At 40.8% G+C, this 16,925-nt stretch overlaps 1 protein-coding gene across 1 annotated transcript in view; it reads right to left on the reverse strand.

The window, feature by feature from the left end:
- abca12 (ATP-binding cassette, sub-family A (ABC1), member 12) overlaps window positions 1-16,925 on the reverse strand; it is a 90,282-nt gene that overhangs the window by 14,538 nt on the left and 58,819 nt on the right. Inside the window, exons 49-69 of the mRNA XM_079665762.1 lie at window positions 16,642-16,761; window positions 16,393-16,483; window positions 15,775-15,954; window positions 14,988-15,315; window positions 13,912-14,026; window positions 13,309-13,638; window positions 12,637-12,706; window positions 12,381-12,515; window positions 11,959-12,120; window positions 11,543-11,726; window positions 10,741-10,959; window positions 9,683-9,879; window positions 7,899-8,056; window positions 6,889-7,122; window positions 6,563-6,710; window positions 5,995-6,241; window positions 4,570-4,659; window positions 3,544-3,631; window positions 3,254-3,381; window positions 1,518-1,605; window positions 1,051-1,169 (exon numbers count right to left, since the gene is read on the reverse strand). Coding sequence (XP_079521888.1) covers window positions 1,051-1,169; window positions 1,518-1,605; window positions 3,254-3,381; window positions 3,544-3,631; window positions 4,570-4,659; window positions 5,995-6,241; window positions 6,563-6,710; window positions 6,889-7,122; window positions 7,899-8,056; window positions 9,683-9,879; window positions 10,741-10,959; window positions 11,543-11,726; window positions 11,959-12,120; window positions 12,381-12,515; window positions 12,637-12,706; window positions 13,309-13,638; window positions 13,912-14,026; window positions 14,988-15,315; window positions 15,775-15,954; window positions 16,393-16,483; window positions 16,642-16,761 — 3,431 coding nt within the window. The remainder of the gene's footprint in view (window positions 1-1,050; window positions 1,170-1,517; window positions 1,606-3,253; window positions 3,382-3,543; window positions 3,632-4,569; window positions 4,660-5,994; window positions 6,242-6,562; window positions 6,711-6,888; window positions 7,123-7,898; window positions 8,057-9,682; window positions 9,880-10,740; window positions 10,960-11,542; window positions 11,727-11,958; window positions 12,121-12,380; window positions 12,516-12,636; window positions 12,707-13,308; window positions 13,639-13,911; window positions 14,027-14,987; window positions 15,316-15,774; window positions 15,955-16,392; window positions 16,484-16,641; window positions 16,762-16,925) is intronic.

Below are 16,925 nucleotides of genomic sequence, written 5' to 3' on the forward strand. Positions count from 1 at the left end.
CACATCTGTGGCAGTAGGCAGTTCTTCAAAATGCCTGCGAGACTGGCATTAAACAAACGGTTTTATGGCAACCTCTAAAGTGTGCCACCCAGAGTTGGTACCGCAGTTCACATTGTGAGAGGGAGGGCTTCACATTTGGCTGATGAACCATCACCTTGAAAAGTAATCTCCCCAGATCTCCACCCCTGTGTGCAGGTACAATTCACTCTACCCCTCGAGCACCTTGTTCATCCTGTGTCGAATACGTGTGTGTGTGTGTGTGTGTGTGTGTGTGTGTGTGTGTGTGTGTGTGTGTGTGTGTGTGTGTGTGTGTGTGTGTGTGTGTGTGTGTGTGTGTGTGTGTACTTATGTGCATGCACTGTATGTTTGTGTGTGTGTGTGTGTGTGTGTGTGTGTGTGTGTGTGTGTGTGTGTGTGTGTGTGTGTGTGGGTGTGTGTGTGTGTGTGTGTGTGTGTGTGTGTGTGTGTGTGTGTGTGTGTGTGTGTGTGTGTGTGTGTGTGTGTGTGTGTGTGTGTATTCCTGCCCGCAGGCAGATGGTCAGGGTGATGCAGAGCTGAAACAGTACTGAAAACGTGGGCCAGATTTTACCCCAGTGAGCGGCACTCATCAGTATTCACCATGCATGCATACTGATGTGAGTCTGAAGACACACAGCACCCCCTGGCTTTAATCCAGTGGAATGAACCATGAGTAAACACACTGTTTACAGCTCTGTTTATATTTAGTCTACAGTATTATCAAGGTGTTTAATCAGTAGCACCTTGTGTGTACATCCCCTTGGCCTAATCCCAGTCATGTCTTATTTCAAACTTGTACAATACCCTTTGTTAATACAGATAATCAACTAAACAAATTATATGTTTAGATGTGTTTCTAAATAATTTTAATATTTCACACAATAACAGTCAATTGCAGAGAAGCTAATATCATGTAAAAAACAAGATAGGGATCTGTTTTTGCATCTTTGTGGATATAATTCTTAATCAACTACACTTTATTCTCAGACTGTGTCCCTTGGCCTTCTCTAGAGTTTCAAAAGAAACTCAAACTCCAGCTCACCATATTCTCGTTGATCCTTGTCTGCTGGAAGATTGGAGCGTAGGATGATGTTGTTGAGGCTGTTTAAGTATGCCGGCATTGTGTGGTGGCCCTCTGGGTTGTACCAGACCTAAACACATTCAAACACAAACATGCATGGAAACCATCAATCATGCTGCTACAAATCAGGATATGAAAGACAACTATATCCCTAAAATACACTTTCCGATATTTTATCACTAAGGCTTTAAAGTACAGTAAATGCAGATGAGGAAATGTACACGCTAACAACTGCTTCGGAATTGCTTCAATAAAGCATGTTTATGATGACACTGATGGCGTAACAATACAGCTCCATCTGCAAGCTTTGATCTTGTAGCCAATATACTTTAAGATAAGATTTAATGTTTAAACTTTACATCAGTGAAGCCATTAAAGTGATAATGAGACAGGCAGCTAGGAAAAAGAGAAAAGTTACCTTAGACAGTGTACGGTTTTTGGGCACTGTTGTTAAATCCATTTTTAAGTCGTGAGGGAGTGACTCGCCAAAAGAAAAGCCACCATACCTATAAAAAAATTATATATATATAAATAGATCAAAACAAAGAGCTCCGAACGCTGCTGAGAAAGACAAACTATCTCTTTTGCTTGCTCGTTTTTCTTTGAATTAAATATTAACCTGCAAATGAGAAGCATTTTGGTTAAAAACATTTGACCCCACGATAAAAGTATGACCAAAAATTGACAAGATACTAAAAACCTACTTGTGTTAAGCAGAGCTTGTTTTATATACAATGCACTTCCCAGCAATAGCAACTTTCCCAGTTCTGACTATTAAAGAAATTATCTTAAAGATTTCTATTTGAGTTAATGTCTGTTATGTCATTTTTGCTGAATGAGGTAGCGCAATGGTAATTGAACATATGGCCCACTAATGAAAGAACTGTGGTATTTATAAATGTGTAGTATTACAGTACAAGCTGGGAGTCTGTGGCGATATCCTGTAAGAAATGTTGATTTAAATGTATGCTAATGCTAACCAAGCATTTCCGAATGCTGCAGCATCACATTTAAAGCACCCGTTTGTCAGTAGGATTAATACTGGCCAATACAGATAATACAAAAATGCATCTGCAAAACACAAGGCACATTTTGCGACAGCCAATCCGTTTGAAATATTGAACAAGAGTAATTGAGCAGTCGGCAGCAGCCCCAGTGAGCTGTCAGATGAAGAGCTGCCGGCGACATGCTGCACACCTCCAGCATCTCAGCCAGGTATCAAACTACGAGCCGTGTGCAGCATAAAAACAGATTAGTGTTGCTCACAAAAAGATTGACAAAGGCAGATTATTGCCTGACATTTTGATTAGAATAGTTATTTCTACTCAATTGGAGCTTTTAGTAAAACATAGCATTTGCTGTTACCAACAATTAACAAATAGGCCACGACTTAAATACTAAGGACTGAAGTCTTAAAATGGAGTCTCAAACTCATCAAAAATATGTTATATACAATACAAGGGTGTCCAAACTACGGCCCGGGGGCCAACTGCGGCTCGTTGTCCATTTTGAATTGGCCCTCAGGAAATTCTAAATGTAAAATGGAATATGGCCAACACATGACACTTCTGCTTTTCTTATATTGTACTTCTTAAATATATATGTAAACAGATATTACGCAGTACTATTCATGTGTCAATAAGCCCAACCTTTCAAATAAATTCAGTAAGTTAAAGTTGAAAACATTTTCTCACAAAGTTTCGTTGATTCAAATAAAGCCCAATAACTTACTAGCATAACAAGCTTCAAATAAACCCTTCATATTGTTCCTTATTATAAGCAATCTGAGGCTTGAGCTGCCAACAGTTTTTGTAAGAAAATAAATGAAACCCTATGGAAAGCTTTGTTGAAGGCTGTTTTTTTTCTTAAAGCATATTCAAGTATTAAGGATAATTTACCTACATTTGATTGTTTTTCCTAACTTAGAACTTAACTTATGAGGCAATATACCTCACCTCGAGTGAGAGGCCAAGCCTTTCGTATATTTGTCTGTATGTGGCCCCCAGTGAAAGAGGTTTGGACACCCCTGATGTAATATATGTGATATTGGATTCTGTTGGAACATTGCTTCCTATAGTTCATGCAACTAGCAGTAAGCACTGAGACTATAGTACAATATCAGTGAAGCATGGGTTGAATTCTCAGTATGTTCACCTGTTTCTGATGAAATTATTTGCTGTTGCCACCAGGTATTTCTCCACGTTGATACCACTGAGGTTATACACAATCTGAGACGAGGGGATCTCTTTATGGGGGGGCTGGAAGTTGTCAAGGTCGCAAACCTGCAGTGTAGGGAAAAGAAAACCACATTACACTCTGCCTTTCTCACAATCACACTCAGTAAGACACATTCCTGTGTAGCAACAGAGATGCATGAGAACATAAAAACTCACTCACACACACACACACAATCACAAACACTGCTCCCAGTGACCCAGTCTCACCTGTTCCTGACGGCTGCATTTACAGACACTAAATGCTTTGGAGCCGTTCCCTCTGGAATTCCAGCTGCTTGCGCTTCTTGTGCAGACCCTTAAAAGAAAACATTCACAAAGTGAAATGGTGGCTCAGAGGAACGATGGCAGTCTGCAGTGCGGGATAATGGCACTAGAGCATCCCTAGACAGACCCAGAAAACATCCTGAAACTGAGTTGATATGATGGCCTGCATCAAAGCTACACATCTGCATGTTCGCCAACTGCAACCATTCATACAGCACCTGTGAAGTTTGCATGCTGTTTTTCTCTGACGTTAGTTAAAAAAACTCTTATTTTATATGTAATGTAAAATCGTATTATGTGTAATGTGTTTGTGTGGGTGAATGTTCAACTCCCCCGCCTTTCTTTTCAGTCGAGTGCTTTATGACACATTGTGCAGATGACTGAAGATTGCACACCCACATGCTCACCTGTTACTTTAGATATAAGTTGTCCAACAACAGTGAGCCTAGTCAAGGGACAATACATTATATTTTATATAAATGTAATTGCTTCACACACCGTCCTTTCAGTAATTGTCATGTTGTGATAATAGGACATGGTGAGCAAAACATCTTTTTGCAACATAGGATCTTCCATTATCTCGGTCTTTTTTCTTCTTCTTTTTTGTGCTAACATTGATTTGAGCGCCTGTAAGGGGAAAACCTCCCCTATAAACACAAGGTGTTTATGGAATACAAATGACGCCCTCCTATCGCAGTGTCCCGCTGCCGGCTTTCAGACACATACAAAAGCTGAGCGCTAGGAAACAGAGAAAGAAAGTGGAAAGAATAGGAGGGAGGCAGCCTGGTAATGAAACAAGGTGCAGGAGGAGGCATTAAAAGAATGACAATAAGGGAAATATGAAATGACTGTGCATGTGGAAAAGGCGTAGAATACATAAGAAAATTGAGCAAGGGCACCAAGAGTATCGGTGAAAAATAAATAATTTTAAAGGGAAACATGTTTGGCATTTGAGGTTTGATTACATACGGGTTATTAGACTTGTCGAGGCAGGCGTTATCGATCCCGGGGTATGACAACATGGTGTCCGTCAGCTGAGAGGTGCTGGGGTTCTGGTTACTATGGAGTCAGAAAACAAACAGTCAGCCTCAACTCAAATTTTACATATTCAATTTAGTAGACTTTACAATAATTACAATAAAATGAAGGAACCCCACAAAAACGGTTCACAAGGCTCTAAAATTGGTTTCACTCATTATTGATGATTTATTCAAATCAGTGTTGGTTGCTGGGGTTTCAAGGTTGGAATGTATCAAGGATAGTAGAGAACATGGTATAAGAGCACTTTACTATCTCCCGATATTGTCGATGAAGTGACCATGGGGGCACAATCAGTGATTCTAATAGCTTTGCTGTGGGGAGCTGGACAGATAAAAGGAGAGTGAGGATATTTTGATTTGCCACTTTACATTTGAGTGGGGTTCTTTCATTTGAGCTGTTTCCTGCTAGAAGAGGTACTCTCATAAATAAACATTCAGATCATTGCATTCGTATTGTTCATGCAGGCAAGTCTGAAAACACACTGCCCTGAGAAAGTTCATAAAAGGTGAGACTGCTACCTAGCTCTCCAAGCCTTACCATTTATCTGAATTAAAATGATTATCCAATCTTTTCAATCTCATTTGTATCAAGCTGAAGAGGACTAGGGAGAGCATCCATACCGATTTTGATATGGATGGCACCTCCTCATTTTCTCCTTTGCTGCACATCCCCTTGATCAAACAACAGCACTTCTCAAAAAATGAAGACATCTCGCAACTTCCTGACACTCCCTCTCACTTTGATCTTGTATCTCATCCGTCTTCAATCCTCTCTTTCCTCCGATCCCTTTCCTTAAGGTCTGTCTGCCCTTCAACAAACTGCAGCTTTAAATTCATTCTCTAACAAGTGACATGGGGGATCCCAGGGGATCAATCAAAGGACGAGATGCTTCAACCCTTCATCAAAGTTGCAGGATGGTTGCAGCTCTGTGTTCTCAAAAAAGTGATCTTGGTGCATCGTTTAGACCACGCGGTATAAGATTTGTAAATGCCAGAAAATGGCACTTCAAGACAACCTCTTCCAAGCTTTGTAACAAACCAAGTATTACAAAGACTTCTCTTGAGAGGCACACAGCTGTATCATGATTTGTTTGAAGCCTTTGCCAAAGCTCGCCACATTTAAAAATGTAAATGTCTGTGTAAAATAAATATTCCTGGACAAGACCTACTTTTTCAGGTGCCCTTTCATGATTATTCGTTGCAACCTTGAGTCACAGTGGCCTTGGTCTGACCTTCCAAATATATTGAATGAAAGGGTAAAGCTTTAGAGTTCCATTAAACTGATCCAAAAATGCTTGGAGTCAAATCATCCTTATTAGCTTTGTTTACTATTGGGCACCCAATGACAGCTGACCTGAAGAAAGAGTAGCTCGGTCCTAAGTTGTAAAGCGCAGGGCTGAGTTCCAGCTCAGGATAGTGCTGCAGGTCGCTCTTGATGGAGCCCAGGCCCATAGCAAACACCATGAAGAGCACAGGGAGCAGGATCTGGGCGATCAGGCCCTTCCAGTCCCTACGGCTGTGGTGGAACCTCTTCACCAGTATGGCTGTCATCTGCTGCCAGGCCAGGGCCATGCCGCTCATCGTGGATGATCCGGTAAGCTCTGGGATACATTGGAGAAGAAGTGGAGACAGGTTTAATCATTTATGTACTAATTCACTTACCTTCTTAGTGTCTTACTGCTTTGATAATACCTGCTTTCCCCTCTAGGGCACGGTGAGATAAAGGTTAATGGGTGGATTATATCAGAAAAGATGGCAGTACACCCATCAAAATGTGGAAGTTGTTGAACTAGGTCAGCTGAGTTGAAGTTTTTTTTCGAATATTTTTCTTTAAAAATGTAAAATAGAATAACAGTTATTTTATAAATACAAAAAAAGAAATATATAAACTTTATGGAAAGTGTTTTTTCTGGTTCACTCACTGATCTTGTCACCAAAGTTGTCGATGTTTCCACTCGAGTTCGAGGGGAAGCTGTCGATGGAATCAGTGTCAGAAACCGTCTCTGAGATAGACAGCGGGCCTTCCTCAGAACCATCTTCTGAGTTTCCGTGAGTCAACTGGAGGAACACCTACACAGATAAAAAGAAAAACAACAGTATCTGTTGACAACACAGACATTTTTGTTCCATTTTTTAAGCTTGAAATTATGCAAACGAGTCAATATGTCCAACTTTATGAACATGAGTGTTTTCACACAGGGAATATCCAAGATATGTTGTTTTTTTGCATTGCTGTGCATGAGCCTACCTCCTCTAAGGTGGTGTCAGAGATGCCATAGCCTCCCAGCTGCAGGGCATCCAGGTTGGCGTCCAGCGCAGTCAGAAGGGAGCGGTAGGAGGAAGCGTTGGATGAGTTAAAGGGGGGCAGTGAGTAGACCAGGTCGCCCCCCTGGGCCTCCTTCAGTCTGGCTTCTGGTACATGAGCTTGGATGAAGGCCTTCAGGTCAGCATTGTCAATCGGCTCAGAATCTGGGTTCTGGACCTGCACATAGAAAAGAGGAATGGGTTATAACAAGCTCAATTTGCAATATTACACTGGTTTACTTTGCACAACCACAAAGCAGCTGCCCATATATATATTTGTACTATTTATGTTTTTGGTTTGTAAATACTCCATTATTTCCCCCGATAATATTTTCTTTTTCTGACTTACTGCTACAAAGAGAAGACATTTTAGCCTGAACAGTCCAAATACACAGTACTGACAGCTTTATTTTAGACACAAATAACTACTGGTATAAAGTGCACTTATAAAGGGCACTAATATATATATTTATATAGTCTAAACAAAAGTATGAGCCAGACTGCAGCAGTCAGCAGAGCATTATTTGTGTTTAGCCTGTTAAGCAGTTTTTACAATTGATCTGATACAAATCACCCTATTGCAATATGGATTGTGTGCAACTCTAGTGGGGCAGAAATAAAACCGAGAATTATTTTTGTTACATAAACAGGCCAGTTCCACTATAATAATGTACTAGGGATTGTTACTATTTATGCTGGTTGTGCATTCTCTAAGTGTCTGAATAAAAATGCATCCAAGATATGTTGCCTTCTCACTTCTAGGATTAGGGTTTAAGGTTTCTTCTCCCTGCTTTTTTCTGTAATGGGCTATATAAACTGCTTAAAGTGTACATATTCATTGCCAGAAATGGAACAAACAAAAGCAATACAAATAAATAAACATGTAGCTCTGGGGAAATATAGTTTATTTGACCAGAAAGAATCCTGGAACTGGATGCCAATGAAATTAAGTACCTTCTTGGTGAGGGTGAGTTTGTAGCCCTGACCCAGTTTGTCTTTCAGGTGGAAGGGGGATCCGCAGCATTTTAATCCGCCTCTCTCCAGGAAGGCGATGCGGTCGCTGAGTACTTCAGCCTCATCCAGGTGGTGAGTGGACATGATGACAGTGCGATCTGACAGGACACACACATAGAATACATTTGTATACAATTTCTAAACTATTCCCTTCACTTTTAACTATTGAACAATCCACTCAAACCTGAAATTCACACAGGCAAACAATAGCCAGCCAAATTTAGCTGTAAAGCTTTATGGCTGTTCAAGGTTTTGTGAAGGGTAAAAGAACATACAGTAGACGCATATTAAAATGTCTTCAGGAAAACAATTTTTCCCTTGTTTTCCTATCAGAACATCCTTTCATGTGTAGCTGCAAACACAAACAATCGCAAAAACACACATCAAAATAAAATACCAAAGCATCACAAAGACAAGGTCACACAAACGCTGTGTCATGCACATACAAATCATCAGAGAAACAAGCTCACAAAGAGCAACCGGTGCAGAAAGTAAACTTTAAAATAGATCTCCCTGGCAGCAAAGTCTCACTTAACATCTGAGACAGGTCCAATTACACAGGATATTCTTCCACAGCTTCAATTATATTACATTTAGCAGTCTCCCTGCCTCCCTGTCTTCTATTCTAAAACAGCCTGAATAAATAACACAGGATTTATTTAACTTTAATTATATGCTAGATCTAAAGTCAGAAGCCTGAGCAGGGGAAAGCCCTAGAGTTGGCTCCAGGTTCCTGCTCCTCTTCTCCTTTCCCTCTTAGGAAGTATAGGGAGGGAGTAGTGGGGGGTCTCTCCAGTGGAAAATACTAGAGCAAGACTTTGGATTATCTGTGCCATGTAAGTGTTTGCACTAAAGAATTTCAGTATTTTTTGTACAAGGACTAGCCTCATTACAAAAAATGTGTTATTCATTGTCGTCTAACAGGATAAAAATGATGCAATGTGATTAATTATCCATTACACAAAGCTAGAATGGGATTATTCCCTTAAACTCATGTGTGGTACTTTAATCTCTTAAGTGAGCAGCTGGGCTTTTTTTTAATGCTTTTTTAGTGCTTTATATGTATAATAAACAACCGGCCCTCTTGTGATTAGCAAAGTTAGTATGAAAGGTGCAAACTGTGTGTCTGTATGTTCATGTTGTTGAATCTGTATGGCAGTTGATTTGATCTGATATGCAGTTACAAGATCCTAATGATAATGCAGGGATAAACCATGGGGGGCTTATAAGGTAATCAAGACTGAATTCAAAAACAGAAACTGATGCATTATGCACCAACTGTAGATGGGTAATTGCTACATGATTAAGGCTAGTATACAATTGAATGCAGAAGACAAGATCAGAAAAAAGACGGCGTAGAAAAGTTGCTAGACTTTGTTTTTGGGAAGTGCAGATTTGCCTGGCATCATTTCTGATTTAGATAAATATTCTGGCTGAACACTTTTAAGCTAGTGGTTAGAGGCCATCTAGTTTTTGATGGCAGCGAGGCAAGAGTGCAGTACATTCAGACAGTTATGAACTAAAGTTATCTACTGCATACAGAATTGCCAAAGAATATGGCCAAGGGGTTAGATTTGGATAAAAAAGAAATAGGGCCAAGGTCCGCGCCTTGCGGGACCCCAATTGACATACAGTAAAAGGAGAATTGCATTTCTTTCCTCAACTATTTTTTCCTATTCCATTCAGTTCCTTTTGGGCTATTTTTCCTCATCCTATGTACTCACGTTTCTTGTGCTGGATAACAATGTCCCAGATGTTGCGCCTGGAGCAGGGATCAACTCCTGCGGTGGGTTCATCCAGAACCACCAAGCGAGAGCCCCCTATGAAGGCGATGGAGATTGACAGCTTGCGCTTCATGCCTCCTGACAATGTGCTCACCAGCTTGTTTCTGTGAGCGTACATGCCTGTCTCCTCTAGGGTCCTGGTAGGGAAGTCGATGAAAAGCATTTAACATACAGCTTACATTAGCATACTTGTCTGTGCATTAAAACCAAGTTTCTGAGTTACACTCCCATCAGATACCCAGCAGGATGTCTGAAAAACAGAAACCAGTGGGAAGGTACGGTTCCTTGCTTATAGCTTTCCTGCTTATTACTGCTGCTCTTGTCATGCGGAAACCCTCCAGAAATAGTTTCATGATGCAACTGGGGGTTCTACCCATAGCTTAATTATGCCACAGAATAATTACATTTCTTTTCAAATGCTTGCCCCCTTTAGCTGATCTCAGAGAGTAAAAATGAAAAAAAAGAGATAAAATACAAAGAAATACTCAAATTGTGATCTGGAAATGGGGAAAAAGTGTTGTTTTAGGTTTGTCATAGCATGGTTGGAGAACAATAGCTTTCTCAGCCTGCATCTGAAAAGAGTGAGGCTTATTTCATGGATGACAAGTGTAACAATTATTTTGTCCTTATCACAGATTGGAATTCTTGCGTCAAGGCCTATATATTCTATAAGTTACAGCAGTATAATCATAAAATATATTTGATTATAACCATATTTGAATATTGCTCTTAGTTTTTGTCCCTATGTAACCAGTCACTGGTGTTAAGCACTAGCTATAATTCACTGTTTACTCTGATAACCCTTACTCATATTTCCTAGACACTAAAGAATCATTCTTATGATGTCTTATGATGTAACAAAACAGGTTATACAATACATTCAATGGCACTACTAAATAATGCAGAACCCCTGATATAATCTTTAAGACCCACTGGATTATGATTGATTGCATTATGCTGTTAAGCATGCTCCCTGTAATGGACGGATTGTCACTCACGAGCGGACTTGTTCACGCAGTTCCTCTTGTGACCAGTGTGGCGCCTTGATCTGGCCGTACAGCAGCAGGTGCTCCTTGGTGGTCATGTGGTCAAACAGGACGTCATATTGCATGCACACTCCTAGCTCTCTGCGAATGTCATCGATGTTGGTCTGCATGTCTCTGCCATACACCTCGATGGTGCCAGAAGTTGGGGCGAAAAGGCCAGTCAGGAGAGACCTAAGCACAAAGCATTTTCATTTATTACCTGAGATAATTCAGTTTTCTGGTTATTTCATGTTTCATAAAGATATAATTCAAATAGATAATAAGATCGTTTTTCAACAACTTATGTTACCTCATATCTGCTACCTAGAACACTAAATGTTGGAAATGCCCTTTGCTATGTCCAATTCGTTTTTTCTGTACTTTCTCCCAACCATTTTCCTGTTCAATTATGATTTGTTGGGCCCTGGAATACTATATCTTCTTGTTTTTTTTTTTGTAACATTGTTGAAAGGTATTCTGCTGATGCACTGAGAGCATCAGCAAAATTAGTCACATTTAAAATGTAAATGTAAGTGCTCCAGCTGATGAATACCTGTCAGGCAAATCTCTTTCAAGTAGCATTTGCTGTGCCAGATTTAGACAAAACAATCTCCCTGTCAGCAGCAGACCCATTTAAAAGGTCTGCTGATTAAAGGGATGCACAAATCAAATTTAAAAGACGCCTCATTGAGTATATGAATTGTCAAAATTGCATTTATATTCATCTCACGTCATGCTGATACAGTGAAAAATAAAGAAATCATGCCACACATACATGGTGGTAGTCTTGCCGGCTCCATTGTGACCAAGTAGTGAGGTGACATGGCCCTCGTAGAAGGACACGTTAAGGTTTTGGATAGCTACTCGGTCGCCATACATCTTGCTGAGACCATGGAGGGCAACGCCTACTGGGAGCTCCGAGAAATCCTCCCCAGTCTGAGAGGAAAGACTGCTCTGGCCTGAGAAAAAACATGGAGACAGAGACAACCAGTAAATCAAAGTCATAGGGGACGGGAATTAAATGAAGAGTGAGGGTGAAAAAAAAATGTAGTGAGGTGTCAGAGACAAAAAATGATATAAAAAGGGAAAACATCATGTTTCTGCTTCAAAACATAACACCGGAGGAGACAGCAGTGCTTATTATCATCTGCAGCGAGATAGTACAAATTCATTTTTCTTTTCCCCCCGTACCTTTTCCCTTGTCATCGGAGAAGACAGACTGGTTTTTCTGCATGATGTTGGTGAAGAGGAGTCCTCGGCCCACCTTACTGTTTGACCTACAGCAACAGCACAGGTCGGCCCAGAAGGATGCTTTGAATGGGAAGTACCATGGGGAAGCGATGCCGTAGTTGCCTAAAGGGTAAAAGCATAACCAAATATAAATCTACCAAGAAATTCATGAGCCCTTATATGCTTCCACTGTTAACAACCTAATCTGTATACAGCAAATATGCCATGTACTTGCTCTCGACACATATATGTTTACAGCAATCCTAGTTGATCCTGATTTCAAATCAGCGATAAAACATCACAGATCAATTATTAGAAAGGACTGGCCTCCTTCATTTAAGGAAAATATTTTTCATACAGACTTCTATGATTTAATAGTTTACCTGGGAAGACCATTCGGATGTAGCACCCGATGATGAAGTAGAGGATGGAGTCGATGAGCATCAGCCAGCACAGCCAACCGAACGAAGCCGTGTCTCCAGGTATGGGCGAGGTGTATGAGTTACTCCATTGGAGGCCTAAAGAAGCCAACAGTTCATTTGCAATTGCTTCACACTGACTAAAATAGCTTATGCTCTATGTCAAAGAGTCTTGTTTGATGCAAGTCAAATGTGTACAGTATACAATGTATATGCATACCTTCTCCTTGGGACTCGAATCGAGAGATATATTGACTGGCATAACTAAAGCAGGTTGGGGAGAACAAACTCTGTAAGAAAATGAGAGACAAATCAGACAACATACAGAAACAAAAGCAGTAAAAACCCCATGATGTGTCTTGTGCCTTTCTATCATTCCTCTCTTATGTGGTTTTAACAACACTTTCTCAACATAACATGAAGAATTTTGTTCAAAGCAAATAAGGCTTTAGCTCTTGCACTGACATTATGTGACATCTAATTAATGATCAAACCTGACAACCATCACCAAAATAAAAGTATATATTACGTAAATATGCACAACTTATGTTAGCATAAGAAGGCAAACAGAAACCTGTGCACTGTCAGATTGTTTCTGTCAATGTGTCAAAGTTAAAAGAAAATCTCACATTGTAAAACAGTTTGAGGCAAAAACTAGTTTTTTTTACTATTCCACAAAGAACCATGTTTTAAGGCTGGAATTTTTTTATCATGTTACAAAAATGTTCTATGATAGATTGAGTAAATAACATTTGGTAATAAAATGACATGATTGTATGTTGTTCCTTATTTCTCCTTTCAATTCCAGAGCTGTGTAAGTTATTACACATTGCACAGTACTACCATTTTAATAGATGAGTCATGAAAGACAAGTGTCCAAAGGGTTCCTCACCAGGGCGCTCTTCTGGGAAAAGGTGAGATCTGTCTCCAAGGCCAAGACCACAATGAAGGGGAAGAAGCAGAGGATGTACAGAAGGCTGCCGCTGAGGCCAGCGATGTAAGTCTTGTCGAAGAAGGAGCTGACCAGGTAACTGAAGGACAGGATGCTCAAACTGTAGTTGCAGAGGTACAGGAAGAGGATGAAGCCGTTGCTGTGGGGCAGAATGTTGCCGTACTTCAGCACTAGGGTGAGGATGGAGACGGTCAGCACCAAGTAGGAAGCGCACTCCAGGAACCAAGCGAAGAAATGGCTGAGCGGATTGACTCCCATCATTTTCATGTACTGTGAGAAAAGCAAGAAAAGAAAAGGATTGGAATACAAGGAAATAAAAAAAGTGTTGATGTGTTAGCTTGCTAGTGGTACTTAAGAATGAACAGTGGGAATATAAGAGGGAGGAAATGTTACTGTTGGTTGCTGTGAGCTGCGTGAGTGCATACTTGAAAAAACACAAATAAATGGACGGTATGATAACAGGACCTTTTAGAAAACAAGAATTCAGTGTTCTATGTAAAATACAGGGGCAATTTTGATAATATTTGAAGTGAAAAAAAATACCTCATGCAGTCTCAGCTCTCTCTCATGCACCAGTTTCTTCACAAAATCAGCCACAAACAGCACCCAGGCTATCATCAACATGAGAGGGAAGACAAAAGCGACGGCCTCCAGGTACCTGGGGAATACAGAAAACTGTCAGTCACATTTTTAGAAAACCCCAATCACTGTCAACAACAGAAGATAAAAAGAGCTATCATTCAGTCACCGGCTTGACAGACACACGGAATGAAAAGCAATATCGAAGGAGGTGTTAGGGGATTTTTGACACCCTGATCCTGTTATTATTTACGTAAAATAAATGCCTCTATTTTAGTCTTCTTTTTTTTGACCCAATCTTATCTGGAGCCTGAAGCATAGGAATTTAGAGCTTTAGGTTTTTCATGCTACACAGCTATATTTCACAGCTCATGTCAGAAATTGTCTTGCTGAGTAATAAATCAGAAGGACGCAGAGGCGAGATTTCTCATATCTTATAGATGGTCAGAGGCATCCAGCCAGAGACAGTGGCCCGCTGGTGCCTCTAAGATGAGATATCAGCACTCGGGGGCAGGAAGCAAAAACATAGACATTACGGTCAAGCATGATTTATTGGAAACAATGAAGAGTATCGATGCACAAGTTAATGCCAAGCCCATGTTTTGAATTGGAAATATACTACAGAGATGAGTGGGGTTCCTGGAGAGCTTGGAGGGCGTTTGTGAGTATGGTCTTCAAAAATGAATGCTCAATAATCGTGAATATTTATGCACCTGGTGCGGAGCCAATTATAATGCAAAAAGGGTTCCTGTGAATGACTGCTTACTGTCAGTCCCAAGTGGCAAATTAATAATGAGAGAGCATACATGAATCCACGTCAATGCAACGGTGTCTCCCCACAGAGACACCGTTGATCCTTTCACATTTCTGTGCTGCATCCACAGACAGGGGAGCATGTTTGTACTGTGTGTGTGTGTGTGTGTGTGTGTGTGTGTGTGTGTGTGTGTGTGTGTGTGTGTGTGTGTGTGTGTGTGTGTGTGTGTGTGTGTGTGTGTGTGTGTGTGTGTGTGTGTGTCTGTGTGTGTGTATAGGGTACTCACTCATCCCTGTAGTAGCAGGGGTAGGGGAAGGGCTGCAGTTGGACGGCTGTCTCCTCAATTCTATTTCCAGTTTGGGTCTCTATGATCGCTCGATCGATGTTCTCCTGCAGGTACACAAAGCCCCGGTTGTAGCGCAGCGTCCTCTGGGCCGAGATGTGGTGGTCCTTCATAAAATAGGGGTCACGGACTCTGTCTGTGCGCATCAAGTTGTCCATGTGCATTCGGATGGTGTAGCTGACTTTAGGAGGCAGGGTGGATGTGGAAGAGGAAGCCCTGGCATTACGCTTCCTGGATGCGTTCGTGTCTTTGGGAAGCTTGAAGATGACACCTAAAGGACAGATTGCAAAATCTCAATGCACACATCTTAAACTTAAAGGTCACCTATTAAACTGTTTTTCATCAATATATTATAGGTCTCAGTTACGGTATATACAAAACATGTCTCTGAAGTGTTTGGCTCGAAATACCAAACAGATCATGCATTGTATAAACAGATAGCATTTAAAGAGCAGCTTTTACGATCTTTTTCTACTAGACATACTGTTTTAAAGTCTGTTTTGGTGGAAGCTTTCTCCTCTTAAATCATTGTCAACAATATGTTGATGTGGTGGATGCTTTTGCCTGGCTGGGATAAGCTCTAACACAAACACAAGTCCAGAAAAGTACAATATATGATGGAATATAATCAATAATAAATCACACTGCACTGTCCCCTCATGAACCCGCAGGTCAGAATGAGTCGGCTCTCCTCACATAAACATGTCCATTATACCTAATATTTACTTACTCGCGTAGAGATCACGGTTTTTGGCGAGGTGCTGAGCTGCAGCGTTGAGCTCATCAGCAGTGTCGTAGCCACGGTAACGGTCAAATGTGATGCAGGAGGAGAGGTTCACCATCAGGGTGGACAAGGTGGTGACCTGATCCATTATGTGTTTGTTTTTCTCCAGCATGGCGGTCATGTTAGCTTTAGGGGGAAAAAACACATTTAGAAATTCACAGACAGGGTCAAAGCAGTTCAGCGTGTAGATTTAGATTTGATTGCTGTAAATCTAAATTAAAGTAATGCTACTTTCCCGTGTCTGTTCCGTGCCATGCACTGTTATCTCAGATGTTAACTCGGATAAAAAGATATGGTCTGGCATTTCAAGGTAATCTGATTAAATACCTGCACATCAAAGTCAGACCTTTGTGGAAAAAAAACTGTCACATATAATCACATCAAGAAGATAGACCCTAAGGAATGCATGTTGAAGTGATGATAGCGATGTTTCATGTAAACATAAGCAGCATTGCTATTTTCTGATAGCGTGGATATTTTACAGGCAATGAATGAGGGAGAAATATAAAAGGTAAGCCTGGAATCTGCCGCTTACAAAAGTAAGACCTTCAAATGCTCACTCACAGAAGTTGCTGAGCGTCTCCTTCATTGTGTCGACATTGATGTCTGTCTGCATCTCAATGAATCTCTGAACAAAGGAATTGCCGAGGGAATTCTGAGAGGGAGTGGGAAGAGACGAAGTACAACATCAAGATTCGTCTGCTGAAACTCGTGGCAGACCACTGCAAAAGTTTATCTCCAAAATTTCCGCGAGATGGCAGCGAGCCAACTGCAACGACAAGATGTTCAAAAGACAGTTCAAAGTTTTCATACCTGCAGCATTGGCAAAGTTTGGCTGAGTAACACGGCAGACTTCACGAGGTAGTTGGAGGATTCGATCCAGTCCTCGGAGTACTTCCTTAGATTTGCAAACTCATTCAAGGTGGAATTGGCCTGGAAAGGAGAGGACAAGGACGAGAATATATGAAATGGCTGAGTGTAAGCAAGATTTCATAACCTGCCCTATTTCATTGTTCTTGTGGCTGTTTTCGTCTGTGATGTCAGCAGTATACTAAAAAAAAACTAAAGTTGCTCAAAATAGTACCACAGTGGAAGAT

This window comes from Notothenia rossii (assembly GCF_949606895.1).
Source record: "Notothenia rossii genome assembly, chromosome: 2".
NCBI lineage: Eukaryota > Metazoa > Chordata > Actinopteri > Perciformes > Nototheniidae > Notothenia > Notothenia rossii.